The sequence below is a fragment of the Phyllostomus discolor genome, chromosome 3 (genome assembly GCF_004126475.2).
Source record: "Phyllostomus discolor isolate MPI-MPIP mPhyDis1 chromosome 3, mPhyDis1.pri.v3, whole genome shotgun sequence".
NCBI lineage: Eukaryota > Metazoa > Chordata > Mammalia > Chiroptera > Phyllostomidae > Phyllostomus > Phyllostomus discolor.
This window is the reverse complement of record NC_040905.2, coordinates 134,266,594-134,288,764: the sequence shown is the minus strand read 5'-3', so window position 1 is coordinate 134,288,764 and position 22,171 is coordinate 134,266,594. Positions and strand designations below refer to the sequence as shown.

General features: G+C 37.6%; 1 protein-coding gene across 3 annotated transcripts in view; it reads left to right on the top strand.

The window, feature by feature from the left end:
* The window catches only part of FANCC (FA complementation group C), a 314,032-nt gene that overhangs the window by 193,554 nt on the left and 98,307 nt on the right, over positions 1-22,171 (top strand). For all 3 annotated transcript variants that reach the window (XR_004902149.1, XR_004902148.1, XM_036021475.1), the window contains exons 5-6: positions 20,435-20,548; positions 21,816-21,880. Coding sequence is in view for 1 of the 3 variants with exons in the window: in XM_036021475.1 (XP_035877368.1) it covers positions 20,435-20,548; positions 21,816-21,880 (179 nt within the window). In the remaining 2 variants the exon portion in view is untranslated. The remainder of the gene's footprint in view (positions 1-20,434; positions 20,549-21,815; positions 21,881-22,171) is intronic.

Genomic DNA, 22,171 nt, shown 5'->3' with positions numbered 1-22,171 from the left:
AGCATCACACTGAAAAGTGAAAGATCACCAGTGTGATTCCCGGATTGTGGCTCTGGTCCCCGTAGGAGAGGCAACCAATCAATATTTCTCTCCCTTTCTCTCCTCCTCCCTTCCCCTCTCTCTAAAAAAATGAATAAATAAGCTCTTTATTTAAAAAAAGTCTGAAACAGAGTAAAAATAGCCTCTACAACAAATGGTTTTGGGAGATCTGGACAGCTATATGCAAAAAAATGAAACTTGACCACCAACTTACACCACACACAAAAATAAATTCAAGGTGGATTAAAGAAATATAAGCCATGACATCATAAAAATCCTAGAAGAGAACATAGGCAGGAAAATCTCAGATATCCCACAAAGCAATATTTTAACCAATATGCCCCTTTAGAACAAGGGATATAAAAGAAAGAGTAAACCAATGGGATGTCATCAAGTTAAAAAGCTCTGCACGATTAAAGAAAACATCAGCAAAATGAAAAGGGAACCAACTGTATAGGAAAATATATTTGCCAATGACACCTCAGACAAGGGTTTGATCTCCAAAATATATAAAGAACTCACATGACTCCACACCAGGAAGACATACAACTCAATTAATAAATGGACAAAGGATCTGAACAGATACTTCTCCAAGGAGGACATACAGAGGGCACAGAGACATATGAAAGGATACTCAACATCACTAGCCATCAGAGAGATGTAAATTAAAACTACAATGAGATACCACTTCACATCAGTCAGAATGGCCATCATAAATGAATCAACAAACATGTGCTGGTGAGGTTGTGGACAAAAGGGAACCCTAGTGCACTGTTGGTGGGAATGAAGACTGGTGCAGCCATTATGGAAAACAGTATAGAATTTCCTTAAAAATCTAAAACTGGAACTGTTTTTTTACCCAGCAGTTACACTGTTGGGATTATACCCTAAGAATCCTGAAACACTAATTCAAAAGAACCTATGCACCCCAATGTTCATAGCAGCACAATTTACAATAGCCAAGTGCTGGAAACAGCCTAAATGCCCATCAGTAAATGAGTGGATGAAAAAAACTATGGTACATTTACACAATGGAATTCTATGCAGCAGAAAGAAAGAAGGAGCTCCTACCTTTTGCAACAGCATGTATGGAACTGGAAAGCATTATGCTAAGTGAAATAAACCAGGCAGTGAAAGACAAATACCATATGATCTCACTTATAAGTGGAACTTAATCAACAAAACAAATAAGCAAGCAAAATATAACCAGAGACATTGAAGTAAAGAACAAACTGACAGTGACCAGAGGGGAGGGAGAAGGGAGGTAATGGGAGGGAAAGGGTGAAGTCAAGGAAAATGTATATAAAGCACCCATGGACAAGGACAATGTGGTGAGGGGAGGGATGAATGTGGGAGTGGGGGTAGGCAGGGCATGGGTGAGCAATGGGGGGAAAATCAGGACAACTGTAATTAAACAACAATTAAAAAAGTTTTTAAATGTTTGTTTAACTTGAAAGTTTCATGACCTTTTTTGTTTTTCTTTGTCTTAGTTAGACAAATAATACTTTAATGTAGTCTTACAAAACTGAACAGTCCAGGTAACTGGAGTTATGCAGGATGTATTATTCTACACCCTACTTTCTTCATATAATACAGTCTTATGGAGTTATTTCCACATCAGTCACAAAAGTTTCCTTCTGTTTGCCAATATTCATCTTTATACCAGAGACAAAACTATAATCCAAACTCATTTTCAGAAACATATATGTTTAAAAAGAGCATCTTAGCCAGGACTATCTTGCTCTTAGGGGACTCAGCAATGTCTGGAGATATTTTTGGTTGTCTCTGCTTAGAGGGGGGTTGTTACTTCCATTTAGTAGGTAAAGACCAGAAATACACAGGGCAGTCCTCCACTGAAGAGTCATCAGGCCCCAAATGTTAATAGTGCTGAGATTGAGAAAACTCGATTGGTTTAAACCTAGTTCTTTTATGGGAGTTTCAATGGCCCCATGATGGACCTTGATCGATACATAGTTTCTCAGCACTCACCTTTACTTAAAAGAGTGTTGAATAATAAATCCACTTGTTTAAATGATAGGATTTCAAGTTTTCTTAGGAAAAGAAACCAGTTTTACTCTGGCTTCTTCCCTGATTTGAAATCATATTTGAACTTTTGTAGATCTCAATGTGGCCAGTAAAAGAAACAAAATAATCAATGACTAACTACTTACTGCATCTTGCTTCCTAAATAACCATGTAATAGTTTCTTAATGTGTGCCTTATATGGTTAGTTTTCCTTCTGTAGTATATTGTTTACTGAGTTAAGCTTTGTCCACATAAGCTTAAGTAGATATAAATTCTGTAAAATTGGCAATTGGTTAATACTTTATATATTGGATTGAAATAAAAGAAACTGTGGCAAATACAGATCTATTAGATTGAACCTATTATGGCCTACTAGGACTAATAAACAAGACCGTTTACTGTTGGAAACAAGTTGCTCAGTTCCAGGTGGGGACTTAGGCATTGTTTGTTTCTGTGGCATTGTTTTGGTTAATTTATTCAGACTGCCATTTTGTGTTTGAAGGAAACAATGTATATGTTCTAACCTTAAACTGTTTTCATTCCTTAAAAAATCTAACCATTGCTTACTATGTTGGTAAAGGATGCATTATCACAAATATTTGTAATGATAATAATGAGGGTTTTTATTCCTCAAAATGATTTTTTTATTTTAATCATTGTTCAAGTACAGTTTTCTCCCTTTTACTCCCATTCCAGCCCACCCACCCACTGACCCCTCCCCACTTCCCTCCCATTACCAACTTCTCCTTAGTTTTTATCCATGTGTCCTTTAAATTTGTTCCTGTAGCCCTTCCCATTCTCCCCTGAATTCCCTCTTCTCTCCCCTCTGGTCACTGTCAGCCTGTCCTCTATTTTAGTATCTTTGGTTATATTTTGCTTGTTTCTTTGTTTTGTTGTTTAGATTCCTGTTAAAGGTGATATCATGTGGTATTTGTCTTTCACTGCCTGGCTTGTTTCACTTAGCATAATGCTTTCTAGCTCCATCCATGCTGTTGCAAAGCGTAGGAGCTCCTTCTTTCTTTCTGCTGCATAGAATTCCATTGTGTAAATGTACCATAGTTTTTTGATCCATTCATTTACTGATGGGCATCTAGGTTGCTTCCAGCACTTGGCTACTGTAAATTGTGCTGCTATGAACATCGGGGTGCAAAGGTTCTTTTGTATTGGTGTTTTAGTGTTCTTAGGATATAGTCCCAGCAGTGGAATTGCTGGCTCAAAAGGCAGATCCATTTTTAGTTTTCTGAGGAAGTTCCATACTTCTTTCCACAGTGGTTGTACCAGTCTTCATTCCCACCAACAGTGCACTAGGGTCCCCTTTTGTCCACAACCTCTCCAACACTTGTTGTTTGTTCCTTTGTTTATGATGGCCATTCTGACTGGTCTAAAGTGGTATCTCATTGTGGTTCTAATTTGCATCTCTCTGATAACTAGCGATATTGAACATCATTTCATGTGTCTTTGGATCCTCTGTATGTCCTTGGAGAAGTGTATGTTCAAGTCCTGTGCCCATTTTTTAATTGGGCTGCTTGTCTTCTTAGAGTGGAGTCATGTAAGTTCTTTATATATTTTGGAGATTAAACCCTTGTCTGAAGCATCATTGGCAAATATTTCCCCCATACACTTGGTTTCCTATACACATATTTTGATACTGTTTTCTTTAGCCGTGCAGAAGCTTTTAATTTTGATGAGGTCCCATTTGTTTATTCTTTCCTTTATGTCCCTTGCTTTAGAGGACATGTCAGTAAAAAAGTTTCTGCATGAAATATCTGAGATTTTCCTAGCTACGTTCTCCTCTAGGACTTTAATGGTGTCACGGCTTATATTTAAGTACTCTATCCACCTTGAATTTATTTTTGTGTAAGGTGTTAGTTGGTGCTCTAATTTCATTTTTTTTGCATGTAGCTGTCCAGTTGTCCCAACACCATTTGTTGAAGGGGATATTTTTACTCCTTTTATATTTCTGCCTCCTTTGTCAAATATTAGTTGACCATAGACACTTGGGTTCATTTCTGGGCTGTTTGTTCTGTTTCATTGGTCCTTGTGCTTGTTTTTATGCCAGTACCAGGGTGTTTTGATTACAGTGGCCTTGTAGTATAGTTTAGTGTCAGGTATTGTGATCCCCTCCTACTTTACTCTTCTTTCTCAAAATTGCAGCAGCTATTCGGGATTGTTTATGGTTCCATATAAAGTTTTGAAGTGTTTGTTCTATGTCTGTGAAATAAGCCATTGGTACTTTAATGGGTATTGCGTTGAATGTGTAAACTGCTTTGGGTACTATGGACATTTTGATGATATTAATTCTTCCAGTCCATGAACACGGTATATATTTCCATTTGTTTGTGTCTTCCTTGATTTCTTTCCTCAGTGTTATGTAGTTTTCTGAATACAGGTCCTTTACCTTTTTGGTTAGGTTTATTCCTAGGTATTTTATTTTTCTTTTTGTTATTTCAAATGGGGTTTTTTTTCTTGATTTCTGCTTCTGCTGTTTCATTGTTGGTGTACAGAAATGCCTTTGATTTCTGGATATTGACTTTGTATCCCGCTGTTTTGCCAAATTCATTTATTAGGTCAAGCAGTTTTTCGGTGGAGTCTATAGGATTTTCTATGTACACTATCATGTCATCTGCAAACAATGACAGTTTTGTTTCCTCCTTTCTGATTTGGATGCCTTTTATTTATTTTTCTTGTCTGATCACTGTGGCTAAAACTTCCAGTACTATAATAGTACTGAATACCCACCACTTGAATAGAAGTGGTGAAAGTGGACAGCCTTGTCTTGTTCCTGAAATCTTAGTGAAAAAGATTTCAGTTTTTGTCCATGGAGTATGATATTGGCTCTAGGTCTCTCATATATGGCTTTCATTATGTTGAGGAATGCTCCCTCTCTTCGCACTTTGCCGAGTGTTTTTATCGTAAATGGGTGCTGTACCTTATCAAATGCTTTTTCTGCACCTATTGATATGATCATGTGATTTTTGTCTTTGCTTTTGTTTATGTGAAGTATTACATTTACTGACTTGCGAATATTGTACCATCCTTGCATACCTAGAATGAATCCCACTTGGTCATGGTGTATGATCTTTTTAATGTATTGTTGGATGCGGTTTGCCAGTATTTTGTTGAGGATTTTAGCGTCAATGTTCATCAGCGATATTGGCCTGAAGTTTTCTTTCTTTGTTGTGTCTTTATCTTGTTTTGGAATTAGGATGATGTTGGCCTCATAAAAAGAGTTTGGGAGTCTTCCACCTTTTTGGATTTTTTTGAATAGTCTTGTGAAGGATAAGGGTTAGCTCTTCCTTAAATACTTTGTAGAATTCTCCTGTGAAACCATCTGGTCCAGGGCTTTTGTGTGTTGGGAGTTTTTTGATTACTGCTTCAATTTCTTTTGCTGTTATTGGTTTGTTCAGGCTTTCTGCTCCTTTTTCATTGAGTTTTGGAAGATTATATTTTTCTAGAAATTTGTCCATTTCATCTAAGTTTTCAAATTTCTTGGCATACAGTTCTTCATAGTAATTTCTTACAATCCTTTGTATTTCTGTGGTATCAGTTGTAATCTCTCCTCTTTCATTTCTGACTGTATTTATTTGGGTCTTCTCTCTTTTTTTCTTGATGAGTCTCCTTAAAGGCTTGTTGATTTTGTTTATCTTTTCAAAGAATCAGCTCTTTGATTCATTGATCCTTAGAATTGTGCTTTTAGTCTCTATGTCATTTAATTCTGCTCTGATCTTGGTTATTTCCTTCCTTCTGCTTGCTCTGGGCTGTCTTTGTTGTTGTACCTCACTTTCTTGTAGACATAGGGTTAGGTTGTGTGTGTGAAAAATTTCTACCTTTTTTAGATGGGCCTGTATCACTATGAACTTCCCTCTCAGGACTGCCTTAGCTGTGTCCTATAAGTTTTGGGTTGTTGTGAGTTCATTTTCATTTGTTTTCAGAAACCTTTTGATTTCTTCCCTAATTTGATTCTTGACCCATTTATTGTTTAATAGCATGCTATTTAATCTCCATGATTTTGAGTGTTTTGGGGTTTTTTCCTTGGAGTTGGTTTCTAGCTTCAGTCCCTTGTGATCTGAGAAAATGCTTGGTATGATTTCAATTTTCTTGAATTTGTTGAGGCTTGTTTTGTGTCTTATCATGTGGTCTATCTTTGAAAATGTTCCATGTACATTTGAAAAGAATTGTATTTAGCTTCTTTGGGATGGAGGGTTCTGTATATATCAGGTAAATCCATTTTATCTAGAGTATTGTTCAATGCCACAATATCTTGGTTGATATTTTGTTTGGAAGATCTGTCCATTTTTGACAGTGGGGTGTTAAAATCTCCCACTAAAATTGTGTTGCTGTCCATATCTTTCTTGAAGTCCTCTAAGATTTTCTTTGTGTATTTGGGTGCTCCTGTGTTGGGTGGGTATATATTTACAATATTTATGTCTTCTTGGTGCATTCTTCCCTTGAGTATTATGAAGTGACCTTCTGGGTCTCTCTTTATGGCCCTTTTTTGGAAGTCTATTTTGTCTGATATGAGTATTGCTACCCTGGCTTTTTTTATCCTGTCCATTTGCTTGGAAAATTTGTTTCCAGCCCTTCACTCTCAGCCTGTGCAGATCTTTTATCCTGAGGTGGGTCTCTTGTAGGCAGCATATGTGTGGGTCATTTTTTCTTATCCATTCAGCTATTCTATGTCTTTTGATTAGAGCATTTAATCCATCTACATTTAAGGTTATTATTGATAGGTACTTATTCATTGCTATTTACGTACCTGTGTTCCTCTCTCTCTCTCTCTCTCTCTCTCTCTCTCTTCCTTCCTTTCCTTAAAGCAGTCCCTTTAGCATCTCTTGCAGAGCTGGTTTGGTGGAGGTGTATTCTTTTAGATTTCTTTTGTCTGGGAAGCTTCCTATTTGGCCTTCTCTCTTGATTGAGAGCCCTGCTGGGTAAAGTAGCCTTGGTTGCAGACCTCTGGTTCTCATTACTTGGAATATTTCTTGCCATTCTCTTCTGGCTTGGAGTGTTTCCATTGAGAAGTCAGCTAGTAGCCTTATTGGGGCTCCCTTGTATGTTACTTTTTGTTTTTCCCTTGCTGTCTTTAAGATTCTCTCTTTGTCTTGAAATTTTGCCATTTTAATTATGAGGTGTCTTGATGTGGGCCTCTTTAGGTTCCTCTTGATTGAGACTCTCTGTGTTTCCTGGATTTGTGTGACTTTTTCTCACCTCAAATTAGGGAAGTTTTCCATCATTACTTTTTCAGAAAGGTTTTCTATTTCTTGGTCTTCTTCTCCTTCTGGTATCCCTGTGATAAGGATATTATTACATTTCATATTGTCTTGCCTTTCTCTTAATTCCTCTTTATTCTTTCTGAGCCTCTTTTCCTTTTCTTGGTCTTTCTGGATGTTTTTTTCTACTTTGTCCTTCAATTCACTAATCCTGTCTTCTGCTTCATCAGTCCTGCTTTTCATTCCTTCTGCTGTGTTATTCAGTTCAGAAATTGTGTTCTTCATTTCCTCTTGGCCCTTGTTGATAGTTTCTATTTCCTTTTTCATGTTCATATAGTTTGCAGTGAGATCGTTGTAGCTTCCCTGAAGTTTCTGGTAGCTCATTGTGAATTCATTGAGCTTCCTGATAATCATTTCTTTGAACTCAGTATCTGATAGTTGAGTCGCCTCTACTTCAGTTAGCATTTTTTCTGAGGCTTCCTCCCTTCCCTTCATTTGGGGATTGTTTGTATTCTCATTGTTTCGTGAGACTCTTGTTGTTAGCCTCTGTTTCTTAAATTGATCTGTTCTGGTTCCCTGTGATTATGGTGTGAACTTCTGTGGTAGAATACCTGTGAGATTCAGTGGTGCAGTCTGCTTCGTGTATCCTGGTGTTCACATCTTGCCCCTACTCTTTTTTGTGATCAGTTGGAGGAGTAAGGCAGAATGGTTTAAGACAGCAAGACAGTATTCTATGATATTCACAGTAGCAGCCAGTAGAGAAGAGATGGGATATCCTTTGGCTACTTATAGTGTTAACGTGACCTTCCACCTCACTAGCCTTGTTTTAGAAAGGATGGAAAGAAGGTAAGACTCTTATTGGGGATGAAAGGATTGTTCATTGGATCTAGAAAGCAGTGAGGCTGTGGGAGGTCAGATTCTGAGGTAGGGTGGGAATAAAGAATAGTAAATAGGAGTAGCGTGTAAAAGAATAGAGACAACCCCCACAATAATAGAGTTCAGGAAATTGCAAAGTGGGCTGAGATCTGGGAGGGGTGCTGTGTAATATTTACAGTTGCATGAACTAGGTCTTAATTACAGTAATATTAAAACAACAATCACGTGGCAGAATCTATGGGATCTAGATAACAAGAATAAGAAGTGTAGAACCTTGATTGGTGTACTAATGGAACACAAATGAAGGACAGTAAATGATCAACACTCTGTGAATGAGATAACAGGGGGAACCCATCAAATGACAATATAACCAGCCAAGGAAAGAAGATTATACAGAAAGAAAAAGAGTACCAAAATACTATGAAAATAAAAAATGTCAGAAAAGTGAGAAAAAGATAATACAAATTTGCAGTAAGTTGCAAGGTCAAAAAAAAGGGAAAAAAGCAGAAGATGGAATGCAGGAGAGATAAATTTGGAATGGAAGAAATAATACTAGGATGAAAGGAAGAGAAACATAAGGAATTTAGAGATATAAAAATAAGAATTAAAAAATAAAAGGCCACTTAAAAAACAAGATAAAATCAAACAATCAACAACAGCCAAGAAACAAACAAAAAAACTCTCTTGTTGGTTTCTAACTGGCCAAACCAGTTTTTTTGGTCTTGCTGGCTTCAGCAGGCTGAGGGGCACTTGGAATGCTTTTCACTCTTCCCAGTCAGAACTCAGTCTCTTGGGCACTGTGCCAGGGCCATCAGCGTGCTCTCCCCAAAGCTGATTTGACATCCCCCTGCAGGTCCCTGGATGTGGGTATGGGTGCTCCCAAGCATGCTCTCTGGAGCTCACTGCAGCAGTCTCCCAGGCTCTGGGGCCCCACAGAGTTCCTGCGTCTTTTCCGGGTTCACAGTGCAAGCTCCAGGAATCGGAAGGCGATGCACCCATTTCCCAAATTTCACCGCAGTGGGCTCTATGTTCTCGGGAAGCACCTGCGTCTGTTACGGAAAAGACGACTCACACAGCCTCAGAGTTTGCAAAGTGGGGTTTATTCACGCATGCAGACCCAGAGGAGATAAAAAAATCCAAATTCTGGGCATTGGGCTCAAGCTGGAGATTCCTTATATGCACAGGCAGAAGGAGGAGGGGAAGGAGTGCAGGTGCTAAAACGGGGGTTAGTGTATGACCTTGAGATAACTGCTTACCTGGAAGTGGTTGCTGTCTGGGAACGGCTGCTGGTCAGCTCCTACCTAAGAATGGCTACTGCTCAGCTATGTCCTGTCACATGTCTTTTTTGGATTCATGGTCCAAGCTCCAGGGATCTCAAAGGGGCACACACTTCCACCAATTTCCCCACTGCTGGCTCCAGGAACCCCCAAAGCACCGAGTCCTTTCTGGGTTCACAGCTCAAGAGTCGGAAATCACGAAGGGGTGCGTGCTCCCCTGAGTTCACCACTGCAGGATCCAGAAACCCACGAACACCCGCGCCCTTTTCTTGTTCAGTGCTGCGAGGGCTGTGTCTTCCACAGAACTACACTTTCACTGGGCTGGGGGCGCTGGCGCATGTCCAGGCAGCCCCTGGTTGCACAGGCTGGGAGCACTCACCCCTCCCAGGGCTATGCGTGGGTGCCTGCTGCCCCTGCTCCCACCAACTCCCCTCTCTGTGCCTTCAAGCAACAAGGCCTCCCATGGTGTTTCCCAATCCCTGATGTCCAGGGAGGGAGCGGTGACTCCACTCTCTCAGGTGCCCTGAAGCAGACCCGGCTGCAACCTCCCTGCTCCCTGAGCTGGTCCCTGGGTCCCTATTGTCCTGAAGCAGTCTCCTTACCATCTGGTTTTTCAATGTCCGCTATAATTTTTGATGTCCTGTTTTCATAAATGTTGCGATAACCTATGCCCCTTGTTCTGTTCCTCCGCCGATCCACGAGTTTCTCTCCCCTGCTAGAGGAAGGGGATTACACTCCCTCCAACAAAGCCACCATCTTAGGACCTCCTCAAAATGATTTTAAATTAATTTAAACATATCTGATTTTCAGAAAAAATGTTAGAAGTAGATTATTCTAGTAATAGGTGTGCCAGTTACATGTTGAAATATCCTTTTACTTGTAAAATAACAAATACTGTGGAAGCTTAAAAATATTTGTAACTTCCAGATTTCTGAATAACTTTCCAAGCAATTTGTATTTTGTTTCTTTCATACTTTTATCAGCAATGGGTATGTATTATATCTCATAATACAGAAACAGAGACTTCCTCAGATATTAAAGATTTCATATTTTAGAAGAGTTAACAATGAAACTGTTACCGGACTGTAGACCTGGCCCTAAGCAGGTCTGCCTAGGGCCAGTCAATAGTGTTTGTGTTTTTCATGCAGGAAAAATTTTCACAACACAATTCCAGGTGACTGAGGGTACGTTGTTTTAAGCTGGGGACAGTGAAACAAGGAAGGGCTCAGCGTAGAAGAAACAGCAGAGGAGCCTAAGCTGAGCTGCAGGGACCCTTAGAGTTTAAGAGGTGCCTGCTGTGAGGGAAAAAGAGGGGAACATGAATGGCACAAACTGCTCCCCAGAGGGAGAACATATGAGCTGGGCCTTTTTTCTTGAGGTTTTTATCTCTCTCTTGCTGGTGGGAACCTTAGGGGACACCTCAGGGGAGGGTTTCAGTAGAATATTCATCAGTTTTCCAGGTGTGCTCTTTTATGGTCATGCTCTCCACTCACTGATTGGTCAGTGTCAGGGCAGGGTAGTCTTTAGTCATTGCATCTGGTCCTGGCAAAGCTCACCTGATTTTGATGCTTTTCTGGACCTGGAGCCGAAACACAACTGAGGCCTAGATGTTGACTCTAAGGAGGTGACCTTCTGTGTCTGTAAATTGCTTGGCCAGTTTGTTCAGCCATCTGTCTCAGTTTTCCTATTCCACTTGTCAAGGAATTTTCCTAGCTTCTTACTATCCTTTCTCAAAACTATATCACAAAAATATTTTCTTCCTGAGAAATTTCAGTATTATAGGTACTTCAGACTAACAGGCACAGGATAATTATTTATTGTGATGGTGTGAAATATTTAATTTGTTTTGCCCTACTTTGTCTCTTAGAACCTTTATCAAGAAGTGATGTGAGGCATTTGAGGTTCTGCCCGGTGCATTTGTATCCCTGGACGTATAGTGTGCCTGCATTTGAACTTCTTAGAGAGGAAGTCATGCTGTGATGTTCACTTCTACAATTTTCTCCTTTCCCTTAGCATGTGCTCTGCGTGGTCCCTTGCTTTTCTGTGTAAATTTTAGAAAAGCTTCTTAAATTCCACCAGAAAATTTATTTAGGATTGTTAATGACACTGTAATTAGTCTATGTGACAGAGAATTGACATCTTTATGACATTGAACTATTCTTGCTGAGACCATAGTATATTTCTATATAGGCAAGATTTTAATATATTTTTTAAAGTTTTATAACACGTCTTTGTTGTTTTGTTATATAGTGCTATGCACAGATCATTGGTGGTCCATTTTACTTTGTAGAAGGCAACTTTTTTTTCAATGAAATATTTAGGTGATGCTCATATATAGGTCTAGTTTCTAAATTGCCTTTGTTGGAAGGGGAAAATGATACTTGAAGATTTTGTTGTTAAGAAAATTAGCCAATTTTCATTATGGCGTCTAATTTAGAAAAATAGAAATCACTTGGTGGTGATTTAATTAATTTGGGAATTTTAGTACTATTTAAGTAAAAATTTCAGGATAGTAACCTAAATGTTTTACTAAGTATATACCAAAAATGCCATGGGAACATAAAAAATGGAAGCCACTAATTCAGTATTTGGGTACAAGTATTTTATATGGTCAAAGAACCTGCCAAGTATTCAAAATGGCAGCATTTCTGCTGGCCAAGGGCTGAATAGACCATATACTTCTGTGAAGGCTTGGGGAGGAGAAGATTAAACATGTTCTATAGCTCAAGAATTAAACTTTTTGGCCAAAACTAATTTCATAAACTGAATTGAACTAGTAAGAGCTTTATTTTGCTAATGTATAGGTATGCATTATAACTTTTACTTAGGTATAGCCAAGAGTGTGATTTTCTAGTGCCTCTTTCAGCAAGGTGGTTCTTGCTTCTGCTTCTCTTGTCCCTTCTGAGTGCTCTAATGCTGTGGTGTGCCCGTAGGCTGTCTCGGGCTGAGGAGCACCAATGCAGCAAATTATTCAGAGAAATTATATCCAGTTAGTGTGCCAGATTCCAGTCAGTTTTACCAAATTAAGTAAAACTCTTTGAAGTAAAAGTACATAGCAATGTCAGGTTTTTCCAGTGTTCTGTGGGTGTTTTATGGACTGAAACTTAGGAAAGCAAATTGTGAAAAGGAAAATTTATCATTTTATACTGCAATGAGGTCCCAAAGGAATTTTGCAGTAATTATATTGTTTAGTAACTATAAATGAGGAATCCACTCAATTGAGCTTGATTGGCTACTGTTTATTGAACACCAATTGTGTGAAACGCCAGGTTGCTCTAAAGACAGTTCCTTCCTTGGAGAGCCTGTTGGCTAATAAATAGAATGAAGAGACTTGTAACTAAAGTGGACAGTACTATTAGAGGAACACAAATGAGATACCATGAAGATTTCAGCAGAACACTATCTCATCTCATTCACTTGGGAACTGAATAGGAGTCTTGGAGAAAAATGGATTTTGAAAGATAGGTGTAATTTTGGCAGCTAGAGATGGTTGGGGGTTGTTGGATTTTGCACAAAAAAAAGTGGCATGGATGAGGAAAGGAATGAATGGATTTGGTGACTAACAGGAAGTCTAATGTCACCAAATTACAGGGCTCAAAGACAAAAATTAGGCAATATTTAACTAGGTGGGCTGAAGTCCTGTAGAGGTAGGCTGTACTTAAGCCAAGTAGCATCCCATTGTCTGTATTTACTGCATCTTCTTTACCTAATCCAGTTAAGGCTTGGACTAGTAGGGCTGACAAGAGCATTTTCCATATCTTTGCTCAACCCCCATGGCCCCTTTTCCACTGCCTCTCTCTGCTGCCTCTCTAACCATTTTTATCTACCCTAACCAAGGTCATACACATTCTCTTCTTCTCTTTCTTGTACCTCCTTCCCCTCACTTTTTCCCCAGATCTCAGAATGAGCTCAGAAGTCATCTTTGGGAGAACGCTGAAACTGTACAGGTGGAATTAATCATTACTCCCTCTGTTCCCACAGTGATTGTCTTACCCCACGTTGTAACACTTAACTACATTCTGTCTTATATTATGGCTGTTTCCATCTCTATCTCCCTTCATTTTAGGGGTTCTTGTTCCAATAGCCTTAGTAGAGTACTCGAATACAGATCAACTCAATACATGTTTGTTGAATGAATGAATAAGAGATCTTATTTACAAACAGTTTTCATTTATGTTATGTGTAGAGAGGTAGATGCAATAGAGACCAAAGTGATGGAAATTCTAAAAGACTTTAGTGATTAGATGAAGAAATTGTTTGGAGAAGCACAAAATATGTGCTCTGTCTCAGTTCAAAATACTTACCACAGTTTGGCTCTCCTAGTCCTTTGCTTGTGCTAAAGCACAGCCTTTCTTCCACACCCAAACCCTGTGCCAGACCACAGCCTCCCTGCTCCAACTTTCCCAACTGCCTGTGAATATGCTGCCTGTCGCAAATGGGGCAGATACAGTGAGCATGAGGACGGAGAAGAACACCTGAGAGCAAGGCAGTGGTTTTCCCCCTATTTATTTAAAACTTCTCTCCTTGAAAGTTCACCTTCATGGTATAAGCATTTTTTTAAATGACCGTTCAAACATTAACAGAGTTCTTAAAACTCCTACATGAATCAAAATTGGGCTTAAAGTATTTTATGCACAGTTCTGTTGGTTCCTGCACTTTCCATCCCTGAAGGATTTTAGATCACAAGTCAGGGAGATATTTGCACATTCTTATTATGCACTTTAAGTTCATTTACACCTCATTTTTTGTGGGTATCAATTTCTGTATTCAGAAACCCAGTTCCTCATCAGTAAAGTGAGGGGATTGAAGTAGAGGGTCTCCAGGATAGCTCTGTCAGCATTTAAGAAAGAATCTATTATATGACCATAGGAACTAGTTTTTGTTCAAGGGCCGATACCTACAGAATTATATAATGGTTTCATGTTTAGACTGTTTGCCACTAGATGGCACTAAAAATTTCATTTTTAACGATGAGAAGTGCTTATCAATTTTTAAGTTTACTTTAAAAGAGAGATTTTGGAGGCCTAAGTTTGAGGTACCTGTTTTGAAATTATGTACCATGACCAAGCTTCAATATGTTTTTTTCTTAGGACCTATGTTTATTTTATCCAGGGATAAAACTCCTGTGACCCTGTGTAGCAATTCATATTAAGGAATTATGGGGGGGAAGACATAAATTAAAGCAGGTCATTTTGTTTTACAAAACACTTTTATGATAAAAAGTAACCTATGGTAATTGTAAAAACTTTGGAAATGCAGATATTTTACAGAAGACATTTTAAATTACTCCTAGAAATAATCTATGTTGACTGTTTGTTACATTTTTTCCCAGTATATTTGTGTGTACAAAATTAAAATGACATAGAACATACAGTTTTACACCTTATGTTTCAAACTAATTTTACATTGTCTTTTCCTGTGTCATTAAATGTCTATTTACAACTGATTCACAGTTGGATAGACCATGATGAATTCAACCTGTCTATTGTTGTTGGGTACATTAGTTCTTCCAGTTTTTTACTGTTATAAGTAATGCTACTATTAACCTAAATCTTTTTTGTTTTTTAATCCTCACCTGAGGACATGCTTATTGACATTAGAGAAAGGGGGAGGGAGGGAGAGAGAGAGGGGGAAAAACATCAGTATCAAAGAGAAACATCAGTTGGTTGCTCACCGGATGTGCCCTGACCAGGGACCAAACTCATAATCTAGGTATGTGCCTTGACCAGGAATCGAACCCACAACCCTTAGGTCTGTGGGACAGTGCTTCAACCAACTAAGCCACACTGGCCAGGGCTAGACCGAAATCTTTCCTTAGGATATAATTTTGGAAATTAAATTACTAAAAAAGGATACGAATTTTAATGCTTTGGCTACATATCATCAAGTGAGTTCCTAGAAAGGCTTTAACAAATCTGAGCTCCCAGCAGCAAGTGACCCTCTCACCACATTTCTTGCTAACACTGAGTATTATGTCATAGGGTTGTTTGTTTTAACAGGGCAGGAGATAGGCTGGGGAACTAGTCTTTACAGTATTTGATGTTTAGAAAGTCAGTTAACCATGTAATTTTAGAAATTTGGGCCAGGACAGGTCTGCCAATCAACTTATTTTTGTTTCTAAGACCTTTTTGTTACAGTCAGCTTGTCCACTGCAGGTGTTGTAAATACTCTCCAGGGAACTGTTTATGGCTATTTTAAACATTACTCAAATTATTTACAGTCCCTACCCACACCTTCTGATTCTACTGAATGTCCTAGGTCTTTTTGTTTTTGTTCTTTTTTTCAACTTTCTTTGACATGGCTACCAAAGTAACTTAAGCAGTTTTGGGAAGCCACCTACTATTCACTGGTCCCAAGGCCTGGGATGTGAGTGCTTCTGGGAGCAGTGAATTACTAAAAAAGCCTTGGCATGGTTTTCCTTAAGACCTAAAATCATAATGACCCTTAACTGTTAACAGCCCTGAAGCTGGTTTCCTTCTGTTGTATATACACTATATTACCTTTTAGCCCAACTGCGTCTGTAGTACTTTGTGCTTTAATTTTTTAAGGGTAATCATGCAAATTACAATAGAAGCCACCTTTTATAGGTGGCTTAATTGAAGCTTTGCTTAATTGGATTTTTATTAAAAATGGAATTTATAGGACCTTAAGAGAGATGTCATTCTTAGAAACCTTAGTGTAGTGCTTCACATAATAAACAGCAAACACTCAATAAATTTTAGTTGTCATAATTGTTAGAATTGCTTCAAGCATCAACATTTAAGGACATGGAAGGGCTAAAGGAGTCCTTTCTGCAGAGGGACTGAAACATACTAAAATGCTGAGGGGCTGAAGAGCCTGTGGCCCTAATGGGCCTCAAGTAAGCTAGTGAGGGAAAGTCAGCCCCAAGTAGGGGCTACAAAACTTGGGGCTAGGATTCATAGCTTTGGGCACTAGTTGGGTCTTCATCTAAGAGTAATTGGGAGACCTAAAGGGCCTTTAGCTGAGGACCAATTAGATTTGCATTGTTATAAAAAAAAAAGAAACTATTCCAGCTGCCTCAGGGAAGGTGGATACAGGGAGGCTCCTTTTAAAGTGGTTTAGTCATGCAGTAGGTAACCAGCCTTGGGCATATTACTAAAGCTCTGTGTGTTTTAGTTTGCTTATCTATAGCACAGATTCAATAATAGCACCTACCCCATAGGTGCAAAACTGTGAGGTTTAAATGAGTTGCTATTTGTAAAGTGCTTTAAACAGCTCCTGGCATGTAAATGCTTTAAGTGTTCATTAAATAGAATGCCAAAAGTCTGGTCTCAGAAGGCTTATCACTTCCAGTTCTGTCCTCCCTTCATCTAGCATCAGACTGATCTCCTTCATGAAAAACCCAAACTGCCCCTGATTCTGAGCCCTTGACCTCATAGTTTCCAAATCAAACTTAACCTCCTCCCTCCCTCTGCCTAGGTTGGTGTTGGTACTTACACATGGATGTGGCACATGGCTGGCTAGGTCTGGCTAGCTTTTCCTTTACCAAAACACCCGCATTGCACCCTACACAGGGGTCAGGCCCTAGTCACAGCTTGCTGAGAGCACCACATTCGCTTCCTACTGTGGTAAACTAGGCAAATCCTCCAGGAAACATTGCCCCACAAAGGATGGCCCCCTGGCTGTTGATTACCTCTCCTGGCTTTGCTGACTTTACCACACTGCTTGCTCTCAACCAGACTGTACTTGGTGTTTGAAGATAACTGAGAGATTACCTTTCCTGGTGCTATTGTCAACTCCTATTTGCTTTCTATATTCATAAAGGACACCTTTTAACCAGAAGGAAAAAAATATTCAAGAAGCTTCTATCCAACCTTTTCTCCATTCTATAAAAGGAGCCTTTTAATTATCTTAAACCTAAAATTTACTTTAACTCTGTAAATTTTCTGTTTTTTTCTCTCCATTGGATTTATTTTTGTAAATCACATTTATACATGGAAATTTATATATGCAGGAAATTTTTAAAATCATAAATATCTTCTGAGTAGTAATATTTCAAAGTTGCTTTGTTAACTTACTATGAACTTCTCTCATTTGAAAACAGTAGATGTGATCTCATTTAGGGACAGCAGGTTTCAACCTATATTAGTTAGTAATGTTGCCTGGAGTTCTGTTTTAAGAATTCTGAGCATGCAGAGAAAGTACCATAATCTCTACGAAAGGATGTGTTCCAGGTCTGGAGTAGGGTTTTCCTCAGGGGAGAGACTCCTCTAGAATTGTGATGAGGAAAGGGAGATATGGCACAAAGGCCTTCCTCGGTGTTTCTAATGCTTTATTAAGTTTGATGGTGGGTACAATTTATCATTTTATTTTATATCTTTTTTAAAAATTGTCTGGGGTTTTTTAAAGATTTTATTTATTTATATTTAGAGGTGAGGGAGAAAGAGGGAGAGAAACATTGATGTGTGAGAGATACGTCAATTGTTTGCCTCTCACACGCCCCCAACTGGGAACCCAGTCTACAACCTAGGCATGTGCCTTGAGTGGGAGTTGAACTGGTGACCTTTCAGTTCACAGGCCAGCACTCAATCCACTGAGCCACACCAGCCAGAGGTACTTTATATCTTTTTGAATATGTGGAATAGTTTATGATAAAATTGAAATGAGTGCCAGGACAGATTAGTTATATTTGCCCTGGGCATTACTTGCGTGTGTATGTTGTCCTGGTTTTGTGGGGCCTATCCTTGACTTCCCTAGGTTCGGCTATCTACAATATTGTGTATGTAATCACACATTTATATACACATACACAAAATCATTTTTCTCAAAATATGTACTCACAAAATATAGTGCAGGACTTTTTAAAAAATGTAAAAGACTTTTTCTCTATGAATATACCAAAACCCACAGGATTGTACACTTTAAAATGGGAGAATTTTATGGTATAATGGGAGAATTTTATGGTATATGAGTTATATATAAATAAAACTCTTAAATAAAATATTTCCAAATAGAACACTTTTTCAAAAAGTATTTTTTTCTTTATTATAAAAGTACATACACATACAGGAAACTGGAAAATGTATTAAAGTGAAAAGAAGAAAAAACATACATACACATAATAACACCACCCTAGAGACTATTGACATTTAGTGATATTTTTTCATTATTTTTTATTTCCATGGATAGATTATTTTTATATCGATGAGATAATTTCTGTGTATAAAATTTTACATCTTCACTTAACATTATAATATACTCATTTAAAATGCTCTTATACATAATAGACAAAAGAGAAAAGCAAACAAAATATAACCAGATTCATTGAAATTAAGAACAATCTAATAATAGCCAGAGGGGACAGTGGGGAGAAGGGTTTTCAGGAACTACTATAAAGGACACATGGACAAAAACAAGGGGGAGGGTGGAAGCAAGGGAGGGTGGTGGATTTGGAGGGGGTGGGGAGAAAATGCAGACAACTCTAATTGAACAACAATAAAATAATTTAAATTAAAAAATAAAGTGTTCCCTGGCTGGCATAGATCAGTGGATTGAGCTCCGGCTGCAAACCAAAGTGTCACAGGTTCGATTCCCAGTCAGGCCACATACCTAGGTTGCAGGCCACAGCCCCCAGCAACCACACATTGATGTTTCTCTTTCTCTCTCTCTTTCTCCCTCCCTTCCTCTCTAAAAATAAATAAATAATATCTTTAAAAAATGTTGTTATAAATTTTTCATAAACATTTTAATGTCTGACAATGAACCACTGTGTGAGAGTACTATAAATTAATCATTACGTGATTCTAGACAGTGTTCACTATGAGAAATAACACTGTAATGAACATCTTTGAGCATAATACCCATTGCCACATTTCAATTTATTTCCTTAAATGTATGGCAGATATATTAAAAGTTCTGAATGCTTTTAAAGCTTTATAATGTATTCTCAAGTTGCTTTTTATAAGTCAGGACTCTATCAATCTATAAAGCACCTTTGAGCAGGTTACAAACCTCTGGGCTGACACATCCTGGCAGTCCAAGCTTGACGGTGTGCTGTGCACTGTGTCATGCCTGCTCATACTCTCTGCGGGTGCCTTACTGCTCACAGCAGCGCTGATGTGTGGGTGCTCTTGTGTATCCTTCCCATAGCTCACACAGAGCACTGTTTCAGAGGACTCAGATTAGTGTTAGTTAGGTATTCATGTCTGTAAAATCTTATTTATTAAGTGAAAAAAATGGTATGTTAATGTTTAAATTTATCCTTTTTGATTATGAGGGTGAACATTTATTCGTGTGCTTCTTGGGCATTTATATTTTTTCTTATGAGTTATTTGTACTCATTTTTTTATGTTCAGTGTTTGTCATTTGGTATTTTGCACATTAATCTGATTGTATATGATCTGTATTATTTGTTGTCAGTATTCTTCCTAGTTTGTATTTATTTTATGAAAAACAGAAGGTTTTATTTTTATTTAGAACAATTATTGGCTTCCTTGATTTCCAAGTTGTTCCCCATGTAGATAGTGAAAAACATTTCTATTTTCTTCTTGTTTGTTATTTCATTTCATTTTTACATTGATCTCTTGAATTTATGTTCAAGTATATTTTGATGAGTAACATAAGGTAAGAATCTAATTTTTTTCAAATAGTTCTCCCTGCACTATTTTTCACATAATTTTTCCTTTCTCTGTTGATTTATGTGTGTTCCTTGTCCTTTCATTATTGTATCTATGCTAATAAAAATATTTTGCTTAGTTTAAAACCAATAAAAATACATTCTTAATATGATTAAAGCACTATTTGTTCATTATATATTTTTTGTTCCACTGTTTATACTTGCTTAAATTGACTGACTTTGACTGTAATAATTTTAATACTAATTTATTTCTTCTTTATACCTTGAATCAAAGTGAACTGAGTATTTGGACAAATTAAGATTACTCATTTCATAGAGACTATCCCATTTACAAATGACCCAAATTCTAAGCATTAAACATAAGAGACACTTGCATTCACTTTTATTAACTCCTTTTCTGTTTATATTTTTAGGGGTTGTTATCTCATACACTTTCAGCATTCAGATTTGATATAAAAGAAGTTGGTCTTTTTACTCAAAGTCTTGGGTATACATCTGCAGATTACTATCCTCGTTTGCTCAAAAATGTGAGTATGTTTAATTTATCAGTACTGAAATTTTCATTTGTTAATATATCATCAGAAAAATAAATGGAAATATATCACTTCTCTAGAAGAGATGTTTAACTTTTCTATATTTATCTCTTTTTATGTTGGGCGGACTTATGGCCATGTAAAGAAGAAATGTGAGATGGGAAGATTATGAGAAAGGAGGAGGAAACCAGGAGAGGCTATTCTAAATCAACCAACTTTTCTGTCTCTTAACACATTTTATTTATTCTGTCAAAGATTTTTAGGCAGAGAGATTTACTTAACCAATATAAACACAACCTTTTATTGTTACACAAATTTTGTATTTAAAATAACTTGATAGGAATTTTTTGTTAAAGCAAAAATTTTAATAAATAACAACCTTGTAAATTCTGTTATGTATTTACATCATGGTATTAAAGTTATACATTCTTCTACTTTAAATTTTACCTAAATTCAAATGTAGAAGCTAAAGAACTTATAAGTATGACACATGGACATGACTAAAGGGGGGGGGATATGGGTGGGAGAGGGTGTACAGGGTGGAGGGGAGTGAAGAGGGGAAAATGGGACAACTGTAATAGCATAATCAATAAAATATATTTAAAAAAATTTTACCTAAATTCACTGTAGCTGGTGTAGCTCAGTGAATTGAGTGCAGTCCTGCAAACCAAAGGGTTGCCAGTTCGGTTCCCAGTCAGGGCACATGCCTGGGTTGTTAGCCAGGTCCCCAGTAGGGGGTGTGCAAGATGCATACATTGAGTTTCTCTCCCTTTTTCTCCTTCCCTTCTCCCTCTCTAAAAATAAATAAATAAAATCTTAAAATAATTTAGCTAAATTCATGAATTTTAATTTTGATCTTAGCTTTTCTAGGAGGTTTTTAATATTAACTTTTCTGGTCTTTTGGAAGATTTACATATGAATAACATGTTTAAAAATGAAGATCAAATTAAAAAGGAAGAAACAAAATAACTTTAACATGGTTTTATTGTTAATGGATTTGGTTTTAATTATTACACAATTATCTGTCTGTTCATTCCTGTGAAAAGGCATTCAGAATAACAGACAGTAAACATAAAGTCCAAGTTATTAGTAAATGTGACTTGGCACTGCTTCTCTTCGCTTTGACAGAGTAAAAGAAGGAGAGGACTGGTACAGGAGGGTAGGGAATCTCAACAGAAATACCAGTCACACTGAGAAAAATAGAACTGATATAATCCTGTTTGCAGTGTACATTAACCTGCAAACTGATTTTGTTTTACAGATGGTTTTATCATTAGTGTCTGAACTCAGAGAGAATCATGTTAATGGATTTAACACTCAAAGGCGGTAGGTATCAAACTAAACATCCCTTTTCACAACCTTCAAAATGTATCAGTTTGATTATAAGAGAAAATGTTTATAATTCTTATGAAATGCATGTTCATAGTTATGGTTATATCCTATGTGGAAAGATTATTTTAATGGAACACATGGAGAGTTGGTGGGTATTATATCAAACTTTTGTCTTTTAATCACTATTCTCTCACCTCTCATAGGACAGTAAATCATGCAATGTCTCATATGTACCCATTGAGGAAAAAACCCTACATATGCAGTAGGGAACACAAAAGAAAGAAG